The sequence below is a fragment of the Nuphar pumila genome, chromosome 5 (assembly GCF_984573655.1).
Source record: "Nuphar pumila chromosome 5, dmNupPumi1.hap1.1, whole genome shotgun sequence".
NCBI lineage: Eukaryota > Viridiplantae > Streptophyta > Magnoliopsida > Nymphaeales > Nymphaeaceae > Nuphar > Nuphar pumila.
Genome location: NC_143253.1, coordinates 138,125,505 through 138,153,001, shown reverse-complemented (window position 1 = coordinate 138,153,001; position 27,497 = coordinate 138,125,505). Strand labels below are relative to the sequence as shown.

The 27,497-nt window shown below is 38.8% G+C and overlaps 2 protein-coding genes across 3 annotated transcripts in view; one reads left to right on the top strand and one right to left on the bottom strand.

The window, feature by feature from the left end:
* Window positions 1-6,951, bottom strand: part of LOC149838983 (BTB/POZ domain-containing protein At3g05675-like) — an 88,554-nt gene extending 81,603 nt beyond the window's left edge. Inside the window, exon 1 of one of the 2 annotated variants that reach the window (XM_090006914.1) lies at window positions 5,512-6,951. In XM_090006914.1, the coding sequence (XP_089863040.1) occupies window positions 5,512-6,696 (1,185 nt within the window). In that variant the 5' untranslated portion in view covers window positions 6,697-6,951. The remainder of the gene's footprint in view (window positions 1-5,511) is intronic. The other variant, XM_090006915.1, reaches the window with a different exon arrangement.
* Window positions 6,952-24,334: 17,383 nt separating this feature from the next.
* Window positions 24,335-25,688, top strand: LOC149838982 (uncharacterized). The gene is made up of 3 exons (XM_090007888.1): window positions 24,335-24,530; window positions 24,837-24,939; window positions 25,036-25,688. The coding sequence occupies exons 1-3, from the start codon at window positions 24,390-24,392 to the stop codon at window positions 25,641-25,643; spliced, it is 852 nt and encodes a 283-aa protein (XP_089864014.1). The 5' UTR covers window positions 24,335-24,389; the 3' UTR covers window positions 25,644-25,688.
* The last annotated feature ends 1,809 nt before the right edge of the window (window positions 25,689-27,497 follow it).

Here is a 27,497-nt window from a genome sequence, read left to right as displayed (position 1 = left end):
GTAAGGTAGCCTATCACTTCGAGCTACCACAAGGAGTCAAAATCCAGTTGGTTTTTCACGTCTCTAGGCTCAAGCCTCGTTATGGAGAAACCCCACTGCCCCCATGATAGAAGTGCTACAAGAAGAAGGTGAAGCATACCTACCTACAATAATTCTCAAAACAAAGCGAATTAGAAGGGGGTGGAGGTCGGTTGGTCAAGAAGCATTGGGTGGAATGGAACCATGATAGAGAAAAATTGGCTACATCGGTTTAAGAGAACGAGTTAAGAAGGGACTACCTCGATTTTTTACCTAGAGGACAAGGTCGGGCAGAAGCATGGTGGGATTTGTTACGTTCCCACATGGTTGTGCGAGCCATAGGTGCACAGGTCCCTAGATGGGTCCTCTATGAGCTAGTCGGCTAGCTCTCTTTTCTTCTTGCTTAAAATGTTTTTGGCTTCTTTTGCTTAGGTGGCTGCCTACTTGGCACCTCTTAGAAAAGTCTTATCTTTTTGTCTTGTAGTGATTATGGTGTATTGAATGTAATTGGATTGGGCATCCAAGTGAACGAGAATTTGAAATATCGCCTCTCACTCTCTCTTCTTCTTCTCTATTTTCGGAATTCTCTGAAATTGGGCTTGAGTGTGGTTCTCTCAAGCTTCAGTCGACGCGTGATGGCATGGTTCTCCATCTCCATCGACTCTGTACTTTCCGACGACGTCACAGCCGAGTTTCAGCCTAGCCCAGCAGGCAAAACCTCCACGCATCCAGCCAGCCATTCAGCATGCTCAATTCAGTCCCTGGTACCCCTAAGAGCCGCCGACTAACGCCATTCAAAATTGTCGAAATTCGGCCCCCTAAATCAGGTACTTCCCACCAATTGTTGAATTCTTGGACTGCTTTCTCAGAATTGCGAGTTTAGTATCCACGTCTAGTTTCCTGTTTGATCTCATTAATCCACCTGAAAATGAGGGTCTGAATTCCACCCAAGGAATTCCCCATCGTGCTCGATCGTTCAAATTGGATGATTGCCAGAATTCTCAAAATTTTGGCTACAAGGGGCGTCGATTTTCTGCTTCCGTTAGTCATTTCAGGCTCCTCAATATCGTCGGAGTCTCTCTAGACTCGCGGAGGTACATGGCCATGTTGGGCAAGTTAGACCACTTGCAGGCACTCTCCCCGTTTCAGCGTCTTGTAGCTGCCACCAATTGTTACTTGCCAGCGGTCAGCACACGATCACGTCCCTAGGAGAGGTTCAATTTTGCTTTCTCTTCCCTCTTTGGTATCTTCGGCGACACGCCGAAATTTCTGTCTCCACTCGCCACTCAGTGAGGCTACCGTGTTGTCCCTGTGTGCGTGTCGCTGACCTTGGGTCCACCGCACACAGGGGAGGTGCGCACATTGGACGACATTTCAGCCCGTGTGCCCTCTTTGTCGGTCATCCCCGTAGTTGTGCACTGGCAACACAATCTCTCTTTTCTTCTCTCGCTCTGGCGTACACTGCATGCACACTTTCGCAAGTCACAGGCGTACACTGCACAAGCAGCCACACATCAAAGTGTGTGCAATGGCCCGTGCAGCCCTTGCAGCACTCACCCTACAGTAACTCCCTGTTGGACACCCCTGATGGAATCAATGAATGGAAGGTCCACACACTCAAGCGCATTCACATTAGCGCTTCAGATGCAACGTGCACACCTCTCGCACACCCGTCCCGACGAGCGTCCCCTACGCATTGCACCTTGTTGTGTGCTGCATGCACCTGTCAACATACATAGTCGACTGTTGGCAGGAGGCCAACTCTGACCGAGCCCTCCGTAGCACGTGAACCTCCCCTGGCAGCGGCGCTTGGCATCCCTGTTCCTCTTCGCAAGGTGCATCAGACACACTCTTTGCCTTCATCAGAACGAGGGCCTCAACTGAGCTCCATGATCATAGTCGCCTGACTGTGCACCCAGCGAGTGCACAAGTCCATGATCACATCCATAGGGAAGCACGTGCATCCCGCCTTACCTTTGCAGACAGTGTTCGCACACGTCCATCGAGGTGAGCGCACAGTTGTGCATCAGGTCAATCAACTTCGGGTATTGGGCTTCGAATTGGTGCATCGCTCCATCACGCCCGAATTAGCAAGTCGGGAGTTAACGAAGGACAATGTCAGCACACTAATCTTTTCATAATACCTTTGCTAGCTGGTATACTTGATCCTACTTATCAAAATATCTTAGAATGTGTACAAAGGTCGTAGGGACTGTATATTAACCCAAGATCATGCATTACAATTTAATCACAATGGCATCGTGCTTCTAGCATTTTGATTTGACTTGTACAGATGTATGGGACGTGCTCCTTATGATGTAGAAAGGTGAATCTCATTATTTTCTAACGTTCATTGATGATTATCCAAGATATTCATCAAAGAAAGTTCACACAACAACGTCATGAAGCTTTTAGCATCTTTCACCATTCTTTATATAGGGTGTGTTTGAATCGGAGTTACCAAAATCTTCTTAAATAGGTGGGAAGCCCGCTTCTCGGAAACTCGCTTGGAAGCGTGATACTCCTCGCTTTCGAAACTTGATGAGAATCTCGATTCCCCCATGCTTCTCCTGCCACACGCTTCATTTATTCTTCTTATATGTTCTCTTACTCAACTTTTCATGTTTTTTATGTGTTTTCTCTCTCTTCTCACTCACTTGTATGCGCTTTCTCTAAATTGGTAGTCATCACTTTTAGATTTTATTAAAAATTTAATTTTTCAACTAAAAAATCATGAAATAGGCAGTTGAACATTAATTGTCAATAGTACCTAAGTTAAACACAGAACTTAAGAATTTAACACAAATCATTTACAAAGGTAAATTAAACAGGGGAAATAAAAAATTTGCATTGAAAACAACAATTCCTTTTTAAAATTCCTAAAATTTTGTGGGTCTTACATCTTATCCCCTTAAAAAGGATTTCATCCGTGAAATATCATTACAATAAATAATAAAAAAAGGCTGGAGTATTTTTTTTTCATACTGGCATTTGGTTCTCATGTGCACTCCTCGATGCCATGTTGTTGCCAGCACACGTTGACTAAAGGAATCGTCTTCTATCGCAAAACTTGAACACATCGATCTACAATCGCTATCGATTGTTCAGTCATGGTCAAGTCCTCCTGCACTTTCACATCCATATACTGAATGACGTGTGAAGGGTCATGAACATACTTTCGCAACATAAATACGTGAAAGACGTTATGAATATGGGCATATCATGACGACAGTGTCACACGATATGCCACTTCGTCGATCCGCTCCAGAATCTCGAATGATCCAATGAATCTCGGACTTAACTTTCCCTTCTTACCAAACCGAAACACACTCTTGGTAGGAGGCACTTTTACAAAAACCATGTCCTCAACCACAAAAATAAGTTATCGCCACTTTTGATCGGCATAATTCTTCTGCCGACTCTAAGTTGTTCGCAGCCTATCTCGAATCATCTGCACTTGTTGAATGTAGTGCTACAAAACTATCGGTGATTCAACTGATCGTTCGCTGATATCATCGCATTAAGTTGGCGATTGATGGGGCCTTCCATACAAGGCCTCAAAATGAGCCATCCTAATGCTCGTGTAATAGTTGTTGTTGTACTCAAACTCTGCCAAAATCAAGTGTACATTCCAATCACTTTTCCAATCAAGCATACATGCTTGTAGCATGTCCTTCAGAGTTTGTATCGTCTTTTTTGATTGACCATCAATCTGAGGTTGAAATTTAATATTACTCACTTTTATTTTTATGTGTTTCATTCTGATTTCCATTCAATTCTTATATATATATATATATATATATATATATATATATATATGTATATATATATATATATATTATTCCTCGCTTTCCGCTTCCTATACATTTTAAAATGCAACGCTTCTCGCTTCTGCTTCTCGTATGGTTTCTCCTTCTGCTTCCTAGTCTGGCAACCTTGGTTTGAATGCTCAAATATCAAAAGTCAGATTTGAGATCTTTGTATTTATGATACATGTATCTCTGGCACAAGCCCCCCTCCCCTCCATCTCCCCCAACGAGAAAAACAAACCAAAGATATACAAATCATTATTGAAAAAACAGTCTTAAATCTTCATTTTGGGTTGAATCTGAGATTCAGCATTTGTTTTACCTCAGATTTCAGCGTGAGCCATAATCCAGTTTCAATACACGTATTTGAGATCAAAGGTATTCAAAGGAAAACTATTAGCCTATCAAAAGGGTATTTTGCTTAGCATGTGTCCCTATGGTGACATGACATAAGTACTTCATACTTCATGACATGTTATGGACACAATGAAAGCCATGTCAAACAAGGTCTAGACACTAGACTATCTCTAAACTTTATCTAATTATTTCTTTTTAATATTGATCCTTTATTTCATTTTTTCTTTTTAAAATTTGTCAATGTTTTTATATGCATTTTAGCTTGGTCTTTGATCTCATTTAGTCACTAGGCTGACCCTGGGAGTGACCATTTGATCAAACTAGATTGCCTACACAAACCTTGAGGATGGTGCATAAGGGATTGACTCTAGAGTCCCTTTTGATTTAATGAACCTAACAACAGTTTACCTGAGGTCATGGCTGTAACAGAGGATAGAGAGGCAATTGATGCCAATCACAAAAGACGGCTCTGAATGGAGAGCACTCGGTGAGAACACAGTCGATGGGATGTGTAGGTAAAAGCAAGTGAAAGCTTTGATATAATAGTGTTCCATTCAACAACATGCGATCATAAGATTACATACATGCAGATGCATGCACACTGAAACGTAATAAATGGGCAGATGCTCTCAGCAAACAACAAAACCTAGAAAAACTAACTGACCCGTCATTATGAAATAACCAACGAACATTCAATTGTAATGAATCATAACGCTAAGATGTCTAAGTAGCAGACATCATGTTTGAAATAGCTCCCTTAACACGTCTTAATAGAAATAGACTCATGGCTCTCACAAAACCAAAAGTCTCGAGTTTCAAGTAAGCAAGTGATCTAGAAAGAAAATCGATTGATGGACTCCTAAAATTCTGCACCTAAAGAACGAACCGGCAGAGAGAAATAGAAACCCAGAGACCTAAAAATGAGACAAAAAGATTCATTGATTGGACACACAAACCTCAACTTGTACTCGGTAAGTAATTCTATAAGCTAGAAAAAACACGTTAGCTTCCATCCAAAATGCCCACGAGTACCTCCTAGGGAACTGTTCCTCGTTATTGACAGAAGATACGACCCAATCAAACTGGAACTACATCTGATGGATACTCGACTCTTATGCAACAAGACTACAGATAAGGGAACCTTATCGGGTAAGCGAGATCTTTGCCTAAAATCTCATCCTCGGTGCAAATAAAAAAACTATGTTTTCGACGGAACAACATTTAAATCGTTAAAAATGAAAAGTAGCACGCATGATTTTACGAAATTTACAGGCGAAAGAAACGAACAAAGAGGCAGAGCGAAGCAAAGATGGTGAAAATTCGGTACCTGTCGATCAGCCAAGATAGAGCCGTCTGCGACGGCATTTGCAAGACGGCATGTGCATCTGAGGACCAGAGCAGGAAGGCCCGGAGCGATATTCCTCCAGGCATCGTCCCTGAATGCTCGCTGGAGATCCGCGGAGAAAGAGGGCTGCTCGCTCCATTCCTTGACCGCAGAGTCCGCCACCCTCAATTCGATCATCCTCTCCACCAGCCACAAGAGATGTCGCGCGTTAACCACCGCCGTGTGCAGGTTAAGCCTCTGCAGCGCCTCCATCTCGTCGTGGTCGCCACGCACGTTGGGGCTCGAATACTCCTCCAGAGACTCCCTCACCGACCTGAGGCTCGTCATGAAAGCGGACTGCAGGACGCGCCCCACCGAATCCCGTGATGAGTGGTCGCGCAGAAGCTTGGCGACGAACGCCTTCACGGTGGCGACGTTGGGAAGGCTGTGAATAGCGGCGAGGATCAAGCCGTGGAGCATGTCTTCCGAGGAGTCGAGCTTGGGCGGGAGGAGGCGGGTCATGAGCTCCTGCGAGTCCTCCCTGGGGAGGAGCGGGAGGAGGTAGAGCACCGCCTTCTCTTCCTCCTCCGTCCATGGCACGGCCTCGAGGAACCGAACGCATGCCCTGATGCAGTCATCGAAGAGGAGCTCGAGGGCGATGGGAAGGAGGGAGAGGGCGATGCTGACGGTCACCACGGCGATGGAGAAATCGTCGGAATAGAAGAGCTTGAGCACGGTCAGGTAGGAGTCGACAGATCCGGTGGTGGGTACTTGGAGGGTCAACCGGAAATGCCTATCTTCCGCATCGTTGTGGATCTCGCTCCCCTTCCACCGGTCGGAAAGAAGGGCAGAGAAATACTTGGAGCGGTGGAGGACGGAGGAGTGAAGGAAAACCCTAGTAGAAGAAGAGGGCAAACCCCCGGAAGAAGGGTCGCCTTCGGTGGTGGTAGTAGTAGAGAGGGAATCGGGGTGGGCGAGGGATGGAGGGGACTCGAGTTGAAGGTGAAGGACTACATCTGCGGTGAGGGGATCGTTGAATCCGCCGGGAACAGAAGAACGGAGGAGGGAAGAAATAGGGTCGGTTTCTGGAGGTTTCTGAAGATCGGGATCGGCGGCGTAGGCGGAGAGGCGGCTGCTGCTTCCCACGCGCTGTCTCTTCTTGTTGGATACTAATACGGGATTGTTCATTTTCACAACTCACAAGGTAAGGAGGAGGACGTGTTCATTCTATGGTGGGGGTTGATATCCACAACCCACAGCAGGAAGATGAGGAAGAAGACAACAAAACAAAACAGGTCCAGCCAGTCTCCAGACTCCAGAGAGAGAGAGAGAGAGAATCCTAGAAGGCAAAAGGGTAATTTTCTTCAAGAGCCCAGCAGCAGCCCCATATGGTGGATGAAAGGCTTTGTGCGGATAAGGCAGGCAGAGCAGCCCCAGCCCCACTTCCGGGGCGTTGCCCTTGTTCCTTGTCGTTTTCTCTGTGTTCATTGCAGAGACGGAGAGAATGCCAAGAATTTATTTATTTGGTTGGAGCTGGAGCTGGAGCTGGAGCTGGAGCTGGATCCGGATCGGATCTAAGCACACAGTCTGGGGCTTGGCTGCTCTGTGGGGATGGGGAAGGATTTGGGGCTTGGACTGAACTGCTATGGACCCAACCAGGTTTCTGTCTAAAACTACTAGGTGGCCTACTGAAAGCAGTAACACACAGGATGGCCAGGTCAGATGCCATGTCAGTCCTAGTCAAATGCATTTTTAAAGACAAACAGAAAATGGGATCAGCTAGATGTTTCCCGAATCACATAATATAAGGATCCCAACTGCAGAAGGAAAGAGAATAACGATGAAGATAGAAACATTATTCATATGGGTTCATCCAAATCCAAATGCTTACTTGTATTGACAAAATTCTAGGCCCCTATTCAAGGGATCTTCAGTACCATTGTTGATTTGAATATTGGCGCCTTTTCTTTCTTTTCATTGTTGTATGTATCGGGTTTCTTTCCCTGTTGAATGACATTGAAAGAGTGTGTGTGTGTGTGTGTGTTCTGAAAAGGAGGTATATTCTTACCAATAAAACCTCGTATATTGTTTGTATTCTTTCTTTTCGTGCTTATGCTTTATTATATCAGAGCACATAAGGAGGAGATCTTAGTTCTCCTTTCTCAGCGTTTGTCATCGACTTCCACCTCACCTTACCCATATCCTTCAACCCTTCTTAACGTTTCTCATTGAAAATGACACGAATGATGGCGTTGGTGGAGTCACAGGATTCGCATGTTTTCTAATTGGAGAAACCCTTATGCCACCTGCTAAGATCTTTCAAAGTACTTGGAAGCCCGATTTACGGGAAAATCTAACCAACTACAAATTATCTAGAAAAAACAGAAAATAAATCTAAAAAATAGCAAGAAATAACAAAAAAATTATAAAAAAATATAATAAATTAACTTAAACTGGGATAAAATAAAAATAACAATTTCTGAAATCCAACTCAACTATCTCTGATCTTAAATCTCCTTGTTACTTACAGAAGAATAATATTAATCCTAATAGACTTAAACTACAATTTTTGATAAGTTTCAATTAAGAAAGCAAATCATAATTCTAAAATCAAATATCCATTATAATAACTCAAAATAAAAAATTTATTCAAACTAAAATAATATAATATAGTTCTCAAATGATCTAATTAACCATGTGGACCAAGATACCTGTCACACCACTCTTACATCATTTTCTTCAGGTTGGACAAGACTTTTCCTCAAGTCTGGATCCTGCTGGTGCTTCTTTCAATCCTACCCTGCTTCTAAGAACCACAAAAGTGATGAAATCTTCAACAAGTGTAGATCTATCTATAAAGCACTGGTCCAGGAAACTGATGGTGAAAGGATCCATTTTGTTAGAGAGTATTTGAACTTTGTTTCTTCCTTGTGGTTGGCGCAGAATAACTTCAGATGGATCTTCTTCTAATATATGATTTAAAGTAGAAAATGTTCAACTGTGAATGCTTTTGGATCTAATTAAGACAAATCATATCCAAACTGGTTTCTCCCGGGTCATATGGGTACTTTGCGAACTGTTTAGGTAGTGGACATATGCAAATGGGTATAGGCATGTTTAGATCGGCATTTGGGCTCAAATAGGTTAACTTTGAATGGTTTTGAATGCCAAAACGAGGATGTGGGACACAACCTGGTGGATCAGGATACTGAATAGGATCCCCAAAAAGCTGGAATTGGTGGGGTTTGGGCTGGACTCGGGCTCGAAACATAAGAAAATGATGGATTTTAGGTAAGAATCAGACATAAACTCATAGAAACTGGGTCCATGGCCCAATTTCCCTCATGAGACCAGGGTTCTTAGGTGAACTGCTTAGCGGAACCGGTTCTCTTAGTTCCTTCTTCGTGGGAGGGCCCACCCATGGGTAACACCATTGGGTGAGGCCTCCCAACCGAGTGGCATGGGGAGGTTGCTTATCGGTTCTCCCCGAACTAGCCCCTCCTCTCAGGCAGTAGTCACTCACCAACCCACCCCTTCCAGCATCTTATTGTCGAGAGGGGTGGGGTCGATATATAGGGAGACCTTCCCTTTGGTCTTCTTGTGTGAGAAGAGAGAAGGAGAGAGGCATGGATGGGCTAGTGAGGTGAGACTTGCCAAACATGACCACTGGAACATGTGATGAGGGTGTGATGGATGGTTTCCGAGTTACCTTCTTAGAGGGTCCCTAGAAATGCCCTTGTTGCTGCAGAGATCTGGAGGATGTGACCCAATAGGCGTAGAAGCCGTCTACTTGATTCAGGTTCTTGACGTTGCTCCCTAGAAATTAACTTGAAACAAGAATATCTGAAATAAAAATGAAGATAACAATTTTTGGAATTCAACTCAACTTTCTCTCTAATTGTATATCTATCGGCTACTTATAGGCAAAGGATCCTAATCCAAATAGACCTAAACTACTATATTTTTATAAGCATCAATTAAGAAAACAAATCCTAATTCTACTCAACTACTAAAATAGATCAATTATTGAGATCCAATATTCATTATAATGACCCAAAAATAAAAAAATATTCAAACTAAAATAATATGAATCTCAAAATAGAAGCGTCAACAAGGTCAGGTTTGGTTCAGACCCAATGGTGAAACACAACTGGAATCAGTAAAACCATGTTTTTTTTTTTTCATTTTTACATTGAAAATTTGAGGGTCTTAAATGAAACTTAGGTCGGGTTTAGGTCTGGTATGAAATTTCACAAACTATACACAAGTCCATGTATTAGTCGGACCTTCGGGTCTGGACCTGGGTCTTAATCGGGTCTTTTTATTTATCACCATACTCGGATCCTATAGGGTTTGGTTTGGGTCGGGTCCCAGTAAACCAAGTTTGTTAACACCCCTAATCTCAAATGATCCAGGGAAAGCTGGATATTTGTCGTTCTGCCCCTGCATTAGCACTGCTGCGGATAATGCAACTAAGGAGGTTCCCGATCTTTAATATGTTGCATGGAAGTGGTCGAACTGTCTCTTAAAAGGATGGATCATTGGCATGCTCGGATTGGTGGTCGGCATCTAGACGCCTACTGAAATCTGGAGGGCTCTTGTAGACGCGTTTGCTCAAGATCAGTCTCTGGAAAGAACTTTTCATCGCAAGCACATGATGACTGCTTGCAAGAAAGGTATAGATTCCCTCTTTGAATACTTAGAAAATTTAAGGCCATATGTGATGACTTGGTTGCGATAGGGAAGCCTGACGTCGAAGACAAGGGAAAAGCCTTTTGGCTTCTTCAAGGACTCGATTCTGGTACGAGTTGTTTGTGACTACCATGCTTAAGTCATCATTCCCTACTTACAATAGTCTTGTTTCACTTCTGCAAAGCCAGAGACGCCCGAAGCTTTGGCAGCCTTGAAAGATAGCTGACAACCAGGACTCCCAATGGTTCGCTGACACCAGAGCCACTGTGCACATGTTAGGTAATGATGAGGTTCTGATTTAGTTACTGTCAATAACGGTGAAAAAGGGCTATAACGCATACTGGAGAAGCAAATATCAGTATAGATTAAATTGTTATTTCATTAAAGAATGTTTTGTATATTCCAAGTTGGAAGAAAGATCTTATTTCTGTAAGCCAACTAACATGTGGGTCTCCCCTATGTCTTTGATTTTTCTTCATTTGAGTGAGTGTGTGATAAGGATCAGGAAGATGGGCAAAGTAATGGCGACGGGGAGTAAGCAAAGGTGGTCTTTACTCACTCGAAGTTGCATCTTGACGTGAGCATGAAACCCTATTTTCAAATCGGTTCAGAGTGGCTTATGGCACGCCAGACTTGGTCACCCTCACTTTAGTTTCATTCAGATTCAGTTTCCTAAATAAAGAAAACGTATTGATGTTTCATGCATAAATAAAAAATTTATTTGTAGTAGTTGTCAGCTTGGAAGGCTGGGTCAGAATGGGTGTTTAAAACCAAGCTTAAATCCAACGAAAGTTTAAAGGTTAAGGCTCGGTCAGTCACGAGAGGGTTCAATCAAATTGGACAATGCATTTTTGCATGGATCTTTGGTCCAGACTATTTTATTAAACAGCCGCCTGAAATTGTACAGCCTTAAGGCCTCCTTTATGTCAATTTCTCACAGAACCTAGTGCTCACTACCCTACTTAAAAGGAATTAAGAGCTGCACGTAAAATTATGCATATAAAATTATGCATGTGTAATCAAATTATGTGCGTAAAAAATTATTTGCAAGTATATAAAATTGTATAAAAACATACCTTGTTAGTATCAAGGAAATGATGTGGTATGTTCTTGCTCTTCAAGCACTCAGTTGCCCCCACCTCAGTGCCCTTTAGTTGCGACCATTTGTTGTGAACAAGCAAGGCTTACCAGTTAGTTTTTATTAATCGGTAGTAAAACAATATAAACATCATTTTTATAACTTAGAGAAAAATATGGGATAAGGTAAAAGGTCTTCAACAAGTTGTCACTGTCCTCGTTGTGAGCCACTTGAATTTTTTCTACGAATCTTGCTAGATGTTATATAATAAATCCAGTATGGTAACAAAAGAACACAGAAAATTATGTGCAAACGTAACAAAAAAATAAACAAATTAACGTGCAAAACTAACACATGTCAATTGCCAAGAGAGTTTTTTTGCCAAACTCATACTCTTTCGGCTCTAAGGTGTTCTCTTTTATATTTTTTTCTTTCTCGTTAACCTGTTCTTAAAAACAAAATAAATTGTATATGATTAATATCAAATATACACACATGACTCAGGATATTGCTTATACCTCATTTATGATCAATTGTTCATTGCTCTTCGAAACTCAGGGCTCTTTGAATCTCTTCCTTTTATAAGAACTTGTATGGCCATACATTTCAAACTACCAAGATATACACTTAAGAAGCAACTAATTAAAAAATATTGGATATATATAGAAGCAATTAATTAAAAAATATTAGATATACAAATAAAAAAGCAATTAATCAAAAACATTAGATATGCACACAAAGAAGTAATTAATTAAAAAATACCGGATATACACATAAAGAAGCAATTAATTAAAAAATGTTAGATATGCACACAAAGAAGCAATTAATTAAAAAACAATGGATATGGATACAAAAAAGTGATTCATTAAACAACACTTGATATATATACAGATTATTATTCGTGGTGCCGCCCGTTATGGCCAACCTCACTAGATACACTACACTTGTATGACACAATATCTTTATATTTTGTTCTACGTCTATTAACCTTAGGTCACCCTGCTTTACAGACAACTTTTGATGAATAGACAACTATAAGAGTAGGTGGAGCGATGTGTGTGATATTATCGGCCAACAGGAAGAATGAATATTAATTATATGCAGCTCAATATGATTCAACTTTGAACTATGTGTCACAGTAATCCTCTGATAGGTTGCCCTTATATAAAATGCATGTGATCTCATGTTTACAAGGAATTCTGCTAACATGTCACTCTTCACAAGAGCACAAGTGCCTCTAAAGATCAACACAATAACTGTGAGACTGATCACAGACATCATATCATTGTCAGAGGTAATACACTACCTGCACACGTATTTGTTGTGCCCTTTTCTTCAGTTCCTCTAGCTTTTCTTTGACCTTCAGTACCATAATGCATGTCATATTTTGCCCTACAATCTTTATTTTCTCAAAAAGTTTTATCAGCATTGATCATGCATAATTTTATACATAGTTTTTACATATTTACATGCATGATTATGTGTGAAAAATGATTAAAATTGCTTGTTTGTTAGTAGTTTTATTGATTTTAATTAAAATTATAAATTGAGCAAATTAGAGTCTTCTTTAAGTCTTTTAGCAAAATTAAATAAGTTGTTAGAAAATAATTTTTTGAAAAGGGAGTCTTTTGAAATTTTAGAAAACCTTGTGGACACTTTTTAATTTTTTTCTTAAAAATCTAATTATCCCTAATTATGGGTTATAAATAAGAGTCTTGAGAAAGAGGGGGCGTCTTTCCCCTCTTGAGATCCACACCCTCCCCTCTCTCTCCTCTCTTTCTTCTCTAACCGGCTCCTCTCCCTTTTCTTCCTTATTCTTCTTCTCTTCTTACCCCCGTTATCGTCGATTTCGCGTATACTCATCATCGTAGATGGTGGCATGTGTGTGATTGCAACAAAAGACCGCTCTTTTTTTTAACCTTTTTGTCGAAGACAAACCGCACGGTAAGTCTCTTCTCGCCCTTCTCGTTACTTTTCTGCATATTAGATATTACTTTTTATTTGCGTGTATCATACTCATTATGCAAACATCGCATTTAGGGTACTGGGTTTCATGTTTTTCATTTGCTGCATATTAGGTTAGGAATAAATTGAATATTTAGCATCGTGCAGTTAGTTTCTGTTATTTTATTTTTGTTCTGATTCATATTATTTTTCTTTAGAATAAGCAATATAAATTTAACCTTTTCATAAGGCCTGTAAACAACTTGTGTGACCTGCGTATTCTTGAAAGGTTGTTTGAATTTTGTAAAATGTGTGAAAGATCATATTCATGCAAGTCTTGATCTAACGCTACATCATGTTTTAATCTTCAGTTTAGTTGTTTGAGGTCTTCATATTCTCTAGTAGTTGAGCTCAGACACAAGTTGAAGTGTTTGATTCTCATGTCGAAAAGGATAACGAAAAAAATTACTTCTTTGTCTAAGTTGATATATGTGGCCTATTTAGTTCGAGCAAGTAGAGCCTGAGGGATGTTTACACCTGGTGCCCTAAAGCCATTTAGTTTGGGAGCCACCGGCCTGAAAGCCCGTTATATGAACTTTATAGAGAGCCTAATAAATATCGATATTGCACATGACAAGAAGCAAGCTATATGTAAAACTATAAGAATTAAAGGTCTAGTGACTCGACCAATTAAGTTTGAGAGATACTCTGTATCTGGTGCCCTAAGGTCGTCTGGCCTGGGAGTCACTGACCCAAAGCTCGATACATGGGTCATGAAAACTAAAAATTTGACATAGTGCTCAACAAAAAAAAAGAAAAAAATGTAAAAAAAATGAAAAATTAAAAAAGAAAAAGAAAGAAAAATCATGAGCATAAAAGATAAAGTCCATTGCTCAGGAATAAGTATTGAGAAAACCTATGCAGAAAACATATGGGTGAAGATAAATAAACAATGACATGTGTGTATTTGAGTTTTTGAGAATAAAGCATAAATGATTATGGTTTTTCTTAGAAAAGTAAAAGAAACAGTTTTACTCTGTGGTGGCATATAAAATGCTCTAATTATGTTTTGAAAGTATAATGGCATGAAATATTTATGAAAACAAACTTCTTAATTGCCTAATACTTTTTGAAGTTAAATTTTTATGCATACATGACAAAGATGTTTGTGGGTAGCATCACTGCAAACCCTCACGAGACCTTACTCATCCACTGGGGTAACCCAAGAGTTTAAAAGACTTGTTGCATACGCTAAATGCAACCATGATTCCTACGAAAGTAAGTTATGTTTTTGCTTAGTTTGTCCTTTTCTTTTTGTTTAGAGTCAGTTTGCTCGAGGACTAGCAAACGCTAAGCATGGGGGAATTTGATCATGCATAATTTTATATATAGTTTTTACATATTTACATGCATGATTACATGTAAAAAATGATTAAAAATATTTGTTTGTTAGTAATTTTATTGATTTCAATTAAAATTGTAAATTGAGCAAATTAGAGTCTTCTTTGAGTATTTTAGCAAAATTAAATAAGTTGTTAGAAAATATTTTTTTTAAAAGGGAGTCCTGAAATTTTAGAAAACCTTGTGGACTCTTTTTGAAATTTTTCTTAAAAATCTGATTAACCCTAATTATGGGTTATAAATAAGATGCTTGAGAAAGAGAGGGGCGTCTTTCCCCTCTTGAGATCCATGCCCCCCTCTCTCTCCCCTCTTGTAAATTGAGCAAATTAGAGTCTTCTTTGAGTATTTTAGCAAAATTAAATAAGTTGTTAGAAAATATTTTTTTTAAAAGGGAGTACTAAAATTTTAGAAAACCTTGTGGACTCTTTTTGAATTTTTTCTTAAAAATCTGATTAACCCTAATTATGGGTTATAAATAAGAGGCTTGAGAAAGAGAGGGGCGTCTTTCCCCTCTTGAGATCCATGCCCCCTCTCTCTTTCCTCTACCACTTCTCTCTCTTCGTTTTCTTCTCCAACCATTTTTTCTCCCTTTTCTTCCCTCTTCTTTCTCTTCTTACCTCTGTCGTCGCCGGTTTCGTGTATCTTCATCATCGGAGACAGTGGCATGCCTGTGATTGCAACAGAAGACCGTTTTTTTTCTCAACCCTTTCGTCAGAGGCGAACCACATGGTAAGTCTCTTCTCCCCCTTCTCGTTACTTTTCTGCATAATAGATATTATTTTTAGTTTACGTGCATCATACTCATCATGCAAACATCGCATTTAGGGTAGTGGGTTTCGTGTTTTTCGTTTGCAACATATTAGGTTAGGAATAAACTGGATATTTAGCATCATGTAGTTAGTTTCTGATATTATATTTTCGTTCTGATTCATATTCTTTTTCTTTAGAATATGCAATATAAATTTAACCTTTTCATAAGGCCTGTAAACAACTTGTGTGACCTGCGTATTCTTGCAAGGTTTTTGAATTTTGTAAAATGTGTGAAAGATCAGATTCACGCAAGTCTTGATCTAACACTACATCATGTTTTAATCTTCATGAAATTATGCGCACAAAGGAAATCAAATTTTGTTTAAAACAAATTTAGCATTAAAGATTTCCTCTTGATCAGATTCGGTGAATATCGTTCATGCAGTTCTCAGAATCTTGCAAAATAGCATGTTGAATGGATGTGGCATGGGTCTAAGTTTTGATTTTCGTTGTTAAGCTCATAAAAATTTTTCAGACTTCCAAAAAAACCCAACAAAAATGTTGTTGAAATACTTAATTTCTTTGCTGGAATGCTTTTGGCAAACTGTGTGTCTGAGTAGATCTCATACACTAATAGCGAAACCACGATGTTCGTGTGTGAATTGAACAATCGTGATTTTTAAAATCATGTGATTGATTTTTTTATCAGACCTACGGCCAGCACAAAACACCGACCCATCATAGCATGCAACTATCCAACATGTTTAATGTTGATGGTAAAAGCATGCACCATGGCGTGAACAATAGATCACATTTCAACATCAGGCCAATATGTCTTAATCATATGCATTAGTTAGCTTTCTTATTTTGACTAGCTAATCCTTTAGTGTTAAGTTTTCTTTCGAAGTTGGTTAGCAAAGTTTTACTTCCTATTGGGGTTGATTAGGCGTTATGTCATTGTTTTACTTTATAAGTTGGTTGATGCATTTTAACAAGTTTTCATAGTCAGCAGTAATATTTTATAATTCGTTAGTTAGATCTGAGTGGTTTTTTTAGTTCAAATTAGTTAGCTCGAGTGGTTTTGATTTGCGAGAAGTTAGAATCTTTTAGTCGGTCACATTCTGGTTAGGTTGTTTTACTAATTTGTCTTTTAGTGATTTAGGATTGCATGTTAGAGTAGTTGATTAGATTCTTGTTTTGTGATTTTTAATTCAACTAACCCTAAGTGTTTGTCTAGTTTTGTTTTGTACCTAACATTATCGTATGCTCGGGAAGGCTGCATGTCTTTTAGATTACTGCAATGAAGATCACTTACATTGATTTTCCCATGTTGATCATGCACAACATCAATATTGTCGATTGTTTATGACAGTTAGATAATCAGCAAAGGACTTAGATCAATGGATGGTGCCTGAGATAAATACACATTCTCTACGATTTTCATATCATTCCATTAATCAACTACTCCTTGTTTAATTATTCATTTATTAACTTTGCATACTTCAAGTAAACACCACCACTAAATAGCATTGATTCTACATCATCATCTTTCTCAACATCTATCCACATTTCTTGGTTGTTTGGAGAATAACTATACTAGAGGTCAAAGTTGCATATCAGATTTTACGAGACATCAAAGCTGTAAATTTCTTAAAGGTTATATTTTTATAGACCACTATAGATTTTCAATTTGTGTAATCAGGCCTACGATAGTGTACTTTAACCCTTACTAATCATGCATATATTTTAAGGTGAATTAACATTAAAATATGCATGATTTTATGAAAAAATGTTTTTAAAACCCAAGTTTATGCTAGTTTTCATTAAATGAGTTAAAATAATTTCAAAATAGAAAAAATGGAAAAATAGCTTTATTTTTATATTTTTAGCCATATTTTAGTTTTTGGCTTAAATGTAGTAGGTTAGTTTTTTTATTAAAATAAAAATAACAAAAATTATAATAGAATTAGTAGTTTTAAAACTTAAATGGAAATGAGGTTTTCAGCAATTATTTTTTAAGAAGTAGTGTTTAGAATTTTTAGAAGTTTAAAACAACCCAGCCGTGTTTTTAAAAACCAAAAACCGAAAAATGAAAATGGTCTCCCCCATTTACGCTGAAGCTCTTCTCTTTCCCCTCTTTCCCTCTCTTCTCACCCTTCTCCACCATCGTCGGCTGATTCTTTTCCTTCCTTCCCCTTCTCCCTCTTTCTCTATTCAATCTTCCAGCCGGTGGTGGTGGTGGATCCTCAATCCGGCAACGGCGTGAACGGTGGAGGCCAACCTCTCTCCTAACCCTTCTATTGTTACGGTAAGTCCTTTATCTTCATCATCTTCTTCTCTTCTTCTTAAATCCTTTCTCTGTTTTTCTGAGTTAGCATACAAATCTTTTATTTCTGTAATAGCATCATCGTTATTTGCATTCACGGTTTCTTTAACTTCAATTCTGTTTTTGTTGCAGCATTAACATCTAATCCCTTTTAATGTGCATATAGAATGTCTGATTTCCGTGGTGAATATCTGCATTTTGTAGTCATTGCATGTTAGTATCAACATTATCAGAATAAATTGTGAAATCCGATCAATTGATCGAATTGTGATTTATTGAATATATTTTTTTTGGCAATCGATAGTGATCTGCGTGCGTGAAGGTTCAGACAATAATCTGAAGCAATTGAATTGAATAATGCATTAATCTGATCATTAGATTAATGTTGATTTGTGAGAATAATCAGGGTGATCACCTGATTCACTGAATTCCAGCATTGATCAGAGTCTATGGATTTTAAACTATCGGATTTCTGAGTATAATTCGATTTCTGATAATTAGTTGCTATCTTCTGAGTTTTCCAGATAGATGTTAGTTAAATGTGTTTTCCTGTTTTACAAATGTTATAGTTCTTGTTTTTTTTATTCATATTACGTTAAGTAAGTTTCTTGATTTCTTGTTTTTTTCGTTCATTAAAATTCCTGTGTTAATTTTCTGTTTGAATTCCTTAAGCATTTACTCTTTTAGCTTCTGTAAGAGCATAAATCTCACTTAAATTGCTATTTTCCAGAATTTCTGTTTGTCATTTTAATAAGTTTTTTTTTCATTTTAATTGTGTTTTTGCTTTACATTACAGTTTCTAGTTTGTTTGTTTTTACAAGTCATTTTCAGTTTGTTTTCATTTCCAGATTTCCTACTGTAGTATAGATCTCATCTTAATAGTAATGTTTGTTTTCAATTTCCTGTTTTTCAAACATTTTTCCTGTTTTACTTTCGTTCAATCTTCTTTCTCTGCAAATTTTTTCTGTTATGCATTATATTTCCTACTTGCTTTCATTTCAGCATGATTTCTGTTTTTTTTCTGTTGTGTTTTTAAGTCATTTGTTATTGTCATTTTCTCATTTCCTGTTTTTATTGTTAGTATAGTTTTATTTCTATCTCTTGTACTGCTCGTGTTCATTTTATCTGTGCAGGATAGCATAGGAGTGGAGCAGAAGCGATTGCACGACTAGGAAAGCACAAGAGTAGAAGTTGTTATTTTCAGTATAGAATTAGGAATTTAATTGGGTTTGTAAATATTGCACTTTACGCCCTCTGCGAAGGGTATTCATTTGTTGTAATAGTTAGTTGTTTTTACTTTTCTCGAACATTTTACATTTTAATAATTCAGCAATAAAGAATAGTTTAGATTTGTGTGCTTAAATACAAAATATTCCCGTTCCCTGAGTTCGACCCGGTCTCATCCATTAGTGAAAACCGGTTTTTATTATTTGATGTCTGGTTTTCACATGTTTTACATATACAAATTTTTTCAAAATTACAACGATTGCAAAAGAAGACATCCTTACAGATGCCATTATTGACTGCCTACAACAACCACAATATATACTTTAGCCATTTTAATGCTTGTGCACAGTGAACCCTAGCCCCATTATACCAACACAAAAATAACAAATATTAACTAAAGGACAACAAATAATCATAAACCATCTACAATAATATATATTTCTATAAAAAAAATCATAAACGTAGTAAACCTTAAATGAAAGTCGATCACAAGAATGATACCACAAACTCCTAGAAAATACATACAGGAATACACAGGTATATATTGTATGAAACTCATATTTTGAAACTGTAGATAAAAAAACTGATCACAAGGATGATACCGCGGCTTCCTCGAAATACAGGAATCGCTGCAAGGGTTCTATAGAGAAGTTCTTTGCAGACACAAATGGGAAACAAAAACTCTACAACAAAAATGAGTATATATATGATTCGACAAAATCACAATCATTAAGAAAAATCACATATAACAAAAATTTTATAAAAATATAAGTAGCATATTTGCGATTTTGTTGATTCCCTTTAAGTGGAGTTTCACACATAAATTTATACAATTTTAGGATATATGTAAAAATATGTTATTTGGAAGAGATGTTTTGCAAATATTTTTATGTGAAGATATTTATTATATGCGAAAGAGTATGCTATTTGCGATTTTTGTGGTTTTAGTTTTACTGAGATTTTGCAAATAAATTTATGTGAGTTCGTGAGGTCTAAATTTGCATAAAAAAACTTGTGATTCTTGATTTAAGTGGGTGTTGAATATATTCGATGGGCAGTATAATTTTATCACAAAAATGCACAAATTCACAATTGCGATGAGTAAAAATATCCTGATGATGTCAGATATTTACGATTTTGAACATCAAGAGAATATTGAAAATTATGAGACTTTTAGGAAATTACATTAAATTGGCGGTACAATACCTTTATTTTTCGTAAACATATTTTAAGTTCCCTATATATATAGGGAAACTGAAATATGTTTACAAACCAAATATGTAAGAATCAAGATTTTCATAGTTGTTTTTGCAAATCTAAACTTGCATATGCGTTCGGAAAATTCTAAGCCCTTGATTTTTTAATCCTTAAAAGATCTTTTTTATACATTGTAATTGGATGATATGATCGAAGAGTCTATTTTCTATAAAACCAAGTTTGTAGTTTACATCCATGCAGTGAAATTTAAAAAAAAAAAGTAAAAAAAACTATGAAAATCTTGATTCATACCAATTAACATATTTTAGATTTCCTATATATATATATAATTTCTTATAACATATTTGGGAAACTTGATAACAAGATTAAAATTGTGATAAATTGGGCATAGTGCACTAGCTAATTTTCATGTTTTTTAATCTATAGTTATAATAAATTTTAATTTATAGAGATTTCTAATATAAAAAAAAGCTTTAGAATATGGCAAGATTTTTTTTGTCAGAAGAAGCTCAAGCACAAGGTGACACGTATGCATGAAATGATGGCCTTTAGATCCGCTCTCTCACGGTGGCTTATGCGTTCGTGGGAATGCGCGCCTTCCCAGAGAGAGAGAGAGAGAGATGGTTAGGTAAAAGGGATGGCTGACGAACTCGCATATGATGGGAGTATTTTGCAGTAGGCAATGTGGTTATAATCAGGCCTAGCCTTGATTTGAGATCAGGTGCAATGTGATTGTGCACTTTAAGGGTGGTGCTGCACCAGATCACCCACCATCTGCTGTTGGGCCGCACAGCTAACAGGCTGTATTTCGAAGATGGTGGGTGATCAGGTGCATCTGTACATTAGAAGTGTGCAATCGATCCTAGCACTTGTTGGCATGACTGGCGTCAGAATCAAATTTACTGGGAAGACCCTCAACCCAAACCTGTATCCGATTAGCCACCAACCTTTTATCAGACCTGAATTGCCCATCGAGGTTTGACAATTATTGGACCTTTATAGATTCGAAATAACTAGATAGCTTCAACCGGCTTCCCAAACGCGAACGGATCTGGAACGGGTTTTGGAGAGACGTCGACAAACAGACACAGGTTGGTCGGATGTCCGCCTCAAGGCCTGAACAAGAAACGTATGATGGGAGTAAGTGAGGTGGGCCCCGCTCCATGTACAATGCTTTCATTGGACCTTGCTCTGGAGTCTAGAATATTTTCTAATTTCAAATAAAGAAAAAAAAAATGAGGAGGTACGCTACGCATACACGGTGTTTGAAAGGACAAATCGTTGGGAAGGGAAGGGAGAAACATTTTAGTGAAGAATAATAATATATTGAGCCTCAGACTCTCAATGTCTTTGCTTTCTTGGATTGCGGTGAAAGAGAGCAAGAGGGAGAGAGCCAGGTTGGCACCATTTCCAATTCCCATCCATATCAGAGAGCCCAAGCGTTCACGTCAAACTTCCCCAGAGATGACGACCTACCAACCAACCCCCCACGACAGTCACCAAAAGCAGAAAACACCAATCGCAAACCGCAACCACCACCACCACCTCCTCCGCTCATCACTCAAGTTCCATCAGAAATCTCACTTCTCAGACGCGCAACGATCCTCCTCAAACAGTCGTCCTAATGAAACCTACCCCAAGAACCCACACCCTCCACTGCTGTCCGCTGCTGCTGCTACAATTGCTATCAGCTCCTTTTATTCGGTAGCCAGCCCTCGCTCTCATGGCCTACAAATCCGTCTTCAGCCAGAAACTTCTGGACGACCTCCGCGTGCGGAAGGAACGCTTGGCCTTGGAAAACAACACGAACCATTCGGGCGGTTCAGCTCTCAGTAAATTACCGACTTCAGCAAATCTAAAGCTTTCTTCTTCCCAGTCCACTTATCCAGAAAGCCAGCTCTTTCCTTCTCGCTTCTTTTCTCCATCAGGCATGCACGCAGATCACAAACTTGGAACAAGAGATGAAAACGTCGTATACCACATTGTAAGCTAATTTCTTTCTTTGGTCTGGTCGTTTCGTAATTCACACATCTAAAGCAGTGTGTGCTTTGAACCTTCTTGCAGAATTATGGCCGCCTTGAGGACAGACCCAGAAGCTCTTCTGGTCAAAGAACAGAAGGCCAACCTTCAATGTCGGATGGAAGAACCTCCAAAGAAAAGATGGTTGTGTGTCAGAAACACAAGCTCGCCGGGACATTCCCCGATACCATCGTGGCAATTCAAATTGTGACCAGAAGAAGCGAAGGCCCCTCTGGGAATTACAAGGAGTCGGCCACCAACCCGAACGACCTGCCAAAGCTTTTGCAACAGCCAACGGTGGGCTTTGGTGAGATTGATACGCATCGCTTGCATGCCGATCCAACTTGCAGCAGACGAGTTTTAAACTATTCTTTTTCGGAGGCAAATGAAACATCAAGAAAGGCTGTAAACTTGAATTGGGCACCTGAACCAAGCTCTTCTGGCATAGTTCCGGAGGGATTCTCTGTAGATTTTAACAACAAGTTGCTGAAAGGGGAAAGGGATCTGGAAGAATCACTGCAGACACTAGTTCATCTGCTAGAAGCTTCAGAGCAGATTGTAAGCCCGAGGAGAACTGTGGCTGACTGGAAGCAACTTCGACAACCAAGGTCCATCGATGCACTAGTGTCCAGTGTGTTACAGCAGGACAACTGGCCTTCTTTTGATGGGTCACCAAGAAACTCTCATGGTGATCCCAGAAAGCGGAGTGCGAGAAACTCCCCTGCCCAGAAATGGCTAGCTCTGCCCTCTCCAGACAAAAAGGCGATTCCACTTGATCCTCAGAAAAACGCTTCTGATGCAGCCTCATCCAAACAGGCAACCATGTATCAACTTCCGGTACTAGCGAGTTCAGCTAGCTTGCCTGCAGCTTCAAATAGCTACGGCAATTATTCTGCTCAAAAGAATGACCATAGAATCAAGTCTTCTGGTTCTAGAGGTTCCCAAGGGGGAAGAAGACGGATTTCTAACGTGATTGCGAAACTTATGGGTATAGAGGAGCTTCCACCAAACGGTGCCTTGGTTGGAACTGAGGTTCTTCAGAAGACACCAGGCACCGAACCAGGAATTGGCAAAACAAAGAACAGTTTTTACCGGGACAACAAAAGCAGAACAAAGCTGGATTCAATTCTTCTGAATTCACATAATGCCATTTTAAATGTTGATTTCCAGACAAGATTGCAACAGATGGATGATAGCAAGACAGGTGAAGGCAAGGAACTTGAGAGAGCTCCACAGCAGAGAAATAGACATCAGATGGAACATAGACATACGAAAAATGTGGATCCAGTGCAGAACAAATCAAACCAGCCTTTCAAGACTAAAAGGCAGAACATGCAAAACATTAACCACGCTGGAGAAGCCAAGAATTCTACACAAATATCTGCAAAGGAAACACAAAACCACAAGGAAGAGAACAGCTTAACAACTGTTGATCCAATGCTGCACTATGTTCAGAAGCCCATCTCCAAATCTGGGATACAAGGGAACTTGCCGCAGAAAAACCACAATTCAGACATTCAGAAAGCTGAACATGAAGCAACAGCAGTTGAGGTTGGTCGGAGACGCAACGCAAAAACTTCAAAACGCAAAGTTCTAAAATTCAAGGATACACAGAATCAAGTTTCTGACTTCCATCCACATGAGAAATCTTTTCGACAGAAGGGTAACGCAGCAGGCAAATACCATGACACCATAAACCAGCGCGAAGAACAAACTGTAAAAGATGGTGCAAAGATGCAAAGCACATATACTACTACCAAAAATGCCAGAGATATGGATGGACCAAACAAATCACATACTGGAGAAACTGTTGACCCTCAAAATCAACATCAGAAGAACCAGAATGAGGTAAAATCTGATAGCAGGCACAGCAAAAGTAGCCACCATGAAGATCCTGGTGAGAATCGTGCAACTACAATCAACCAACTCACCAAGAAGCACAAGGCAGCTAAGAGGCCAGAAGAGCAAGGCATCGTGCACATAACCAGCCCGGAAACATCTGCAACTCCAATTCCACAGTCTGATTTTAGATCAGAGCATGTTTCCTTCCCAACTAAGAACACAGCAATAAAAAAACCACAGGTAAAGGATGCCCAGAACCTTCAGAAGAAACAGGAATCATGTAGCCCTCAAAAAACTGAATTTTGTCAAGAAATGCCCTTAGAGCACTCCAAGATTCCGCTTGCAGAAGAACTGAAACAGAGAAGGAAAGAGCGGATTGGTAAGATGACAAGTATCACTAAAAGCGTTGAAGAAGTCACCTTGGAGAAGGATTCACAGAAATTTGATGCATCATCCACCTCATCCAGCAATATTAGAAATGATGAAGAAATAGACCATGATCCGATCGACACAGAAAGCAAAACTGTAAGTTTGTCTTTGGTAGCTTCATTGAACTGCTTAGATTTACATGATTCCACTGCTTTTGTTAAATAATTTCACGAGTTTTGAAAAAGGCCCCACAACTTTGTTTCTTTCAATGGACAACAAAATTTACTGTCATTTCATCTCATTTTATCAGCAACAAGTTTTAGTCCAACATTTATTGAAACCAGGGACTTAGTGAGATAGCATGTTTACATTCTTCATCCTTCCTTCAGCTAGTTTACTAAGAGTGCATCTTGGTCTTCTCTTCATTCTGAGACATATATGTAAACTTTGCCAAACATGCAGAATTTCAGCAAGAATACAACTGTGGACAGGGAAACTGCTGTTCCTCTGAATCTCCCAGGTTCTTCACGGAAAGACAACATACCACAAGCAGTTCAACCAGAAGGTAATCAATGGGCTGAGAAGACTTAAAAGATGTAAAGATCTCCTAGTTTTTTTGCAAACAAGGTAGGGATCCAATTAACCACCTGGGTTTCTGCAGGACCGACTAGCAGAACCAAAGCAACAACTAAGGATGCTAGTCTTCTAACAAGTTCAGAACATCGACAAGGGACAAACTTGAAGTCTAAGGAGGTTCTCACAGAGGAGGAAAACCAACTTAAGCAGATACTTATGAGCAGTCCAAAACTACTTAATACAGTAACAGCACTGTTTGATATCCAGATCTCCACTGGTATTCTCCAAGCAAGTTATCTGAAAAAACCTAAAGATCATGCAGACCAATTGTTGGACTGTATGCATGAAATAATGAGAAAGAAAAGCCGAAGAAAAGAGCTCATCCTACACAATTTAAACAAGTTAACAAAATGTTCAAAGATCCTAAGCTTGGATGAGCTGGTAAAGGAATTACATGAGGATCTTAATAATCTAAAAGTCTATGTTGACAATGGCTGCTTTAAACCAGTGGATTACCTAAACAAATTGATGGAAAGGGATCTTCAAAGCTGTTTCCCTGAGACAAACTGTTTCTGGGATTTGGATTGGTTTGAAGGTTTATTTGCAGAGGAAAAGGATAGAATTTCAAGGGAAGTGGAGAAACATATTCTTGACGGACTTTTAAAGGAGACCACTGAACAGCTATACTCATAAATTGTACCGTTTCAACCTTTTCTAAAATAGTACTGAATTCCAGCAAGGACTGTTTGTATTGTAAACATAACGTTGTGCATCTTCATTTTGACAATGTGGAAGTGAATCTGGATTATTTGCAGTCTTATACTTTACCTGTAATCCATGGCAAAAGAAAACACACATGCACACACACGCACACACGGGAGCACACACACACACAAGTTATCAGAAGATTAAGTTTTAGTAGTTTCTCTTAATAACAATCAAAGAGCCTAGGCTCTTTTGGAATCACATTTCACTGATGCACAGATATGCCCACTGATATTTAGAAAATTTGCTTTTTTATTCTCAATGGATGATTTCACCAAATTGTCACAATTGCCAGTTAAAGCATTTAGTAATGTAGACTGGATAGGAACCGTCCTCCGTATAATAAAAAAACATTCCTAAAACCTTGATTATCAAAACATGGTACAGGGCTCTATCCATACATGTATGAACCCATCGTCAGCAAAAATGGGTGCATGATAGGCACCTGGCAGAATCGGCAATACTTTATTGGAAGTGCTCTTATTTATAAGTCGATCCTCTTGCCAATATCTGAGCAAGTAGCTCAATAAACACGTGCCTTTGGGGGAAATGATTCAACTTCATCATCTAATGTGTTCATGTGAACATGTCTGTATGCCAGTCGAACCTTCTCTTTTTCCCAGTACCTGCATTCCAATTTGAACAATCAATCCTTTACCACAGAATATTCATTCCAGCCAATGCAAAACCACTAGCTATTCTAGCTAACAAATTTAGATATCATACATTAAGCAAAAAATCTCAAAACTACAAGTCAACCCAATACTCAGAGAACTTTTTAGAATGGCAAACTCATCTAAGCACTTGGGTCTTTTGCTATGTCGCATAAGGTAAAGGTGCTGGTACGGGGTGCATCATAGATACAGCTGGTATGACACGGTTATTTTACATTACACACACACACACACACACACACACACACACATATATATATATATATATATATATATATATATATATATATATATATATATATATATATATATATATATATATATATATATATATATATAGCAACATCGAGCATGCAGTACCAGCAGCCAGAACCCAGAAGCACCAGTATCGACACAGATATGTTGGCATTATGAAGTACCCATGTTACATAACCACTTTGTTGTGTTTATTAAGTCCCACATTAGCATTCCTTGGTCCTAATTGCATGTGCGCATGTTAAGGCATCCAGAATAAAAAACTATGTTACTAAGGTGAGCACCAATACAATGCAGCACCTTTTAAGTGCTCCTTTTGTCTCTATTAGATAGACTCTTTTTTGCATCTGTATATGGTGAGGCCTCTGAAGTCAAAAACTCTGTTACTAAGGTAAAAACCGATATAATGCATCACCTTTTAAGTGCTTGTTTTGTCTCATCTTCTCAAGGTTATGCCCACTTTGCATGGTGCATTAGTGATTTTCCTTCACAGTTTTCTGTCAGCCTGCTATTTGCCATCTTTACCCTGCTTTCATCAAACCACATTATCTGACAAGGCATCATAGCTGAGGTTTTTGAATCTTGGTTCTCTTGTCTCGTTTTGTGGCCTTCACTTGGATGAGAGATCACTCTTTCAATGGGTTATCTTGATGATCATTGTATATTCTAATTATATGTTATTCTTGGGATATTTTACTGTTGTCATTCGATTCCAGCGAGATTCTCTCTCATTTCTTTCCAACTCAAAAACAAAGCTAGTATTTATTGACACAAAACAGTTGTATTATACACAAACTACCAACAGATCGTTTATAACCCTGATTTTTTAATGTTAAACATTGAAAATGAGCTT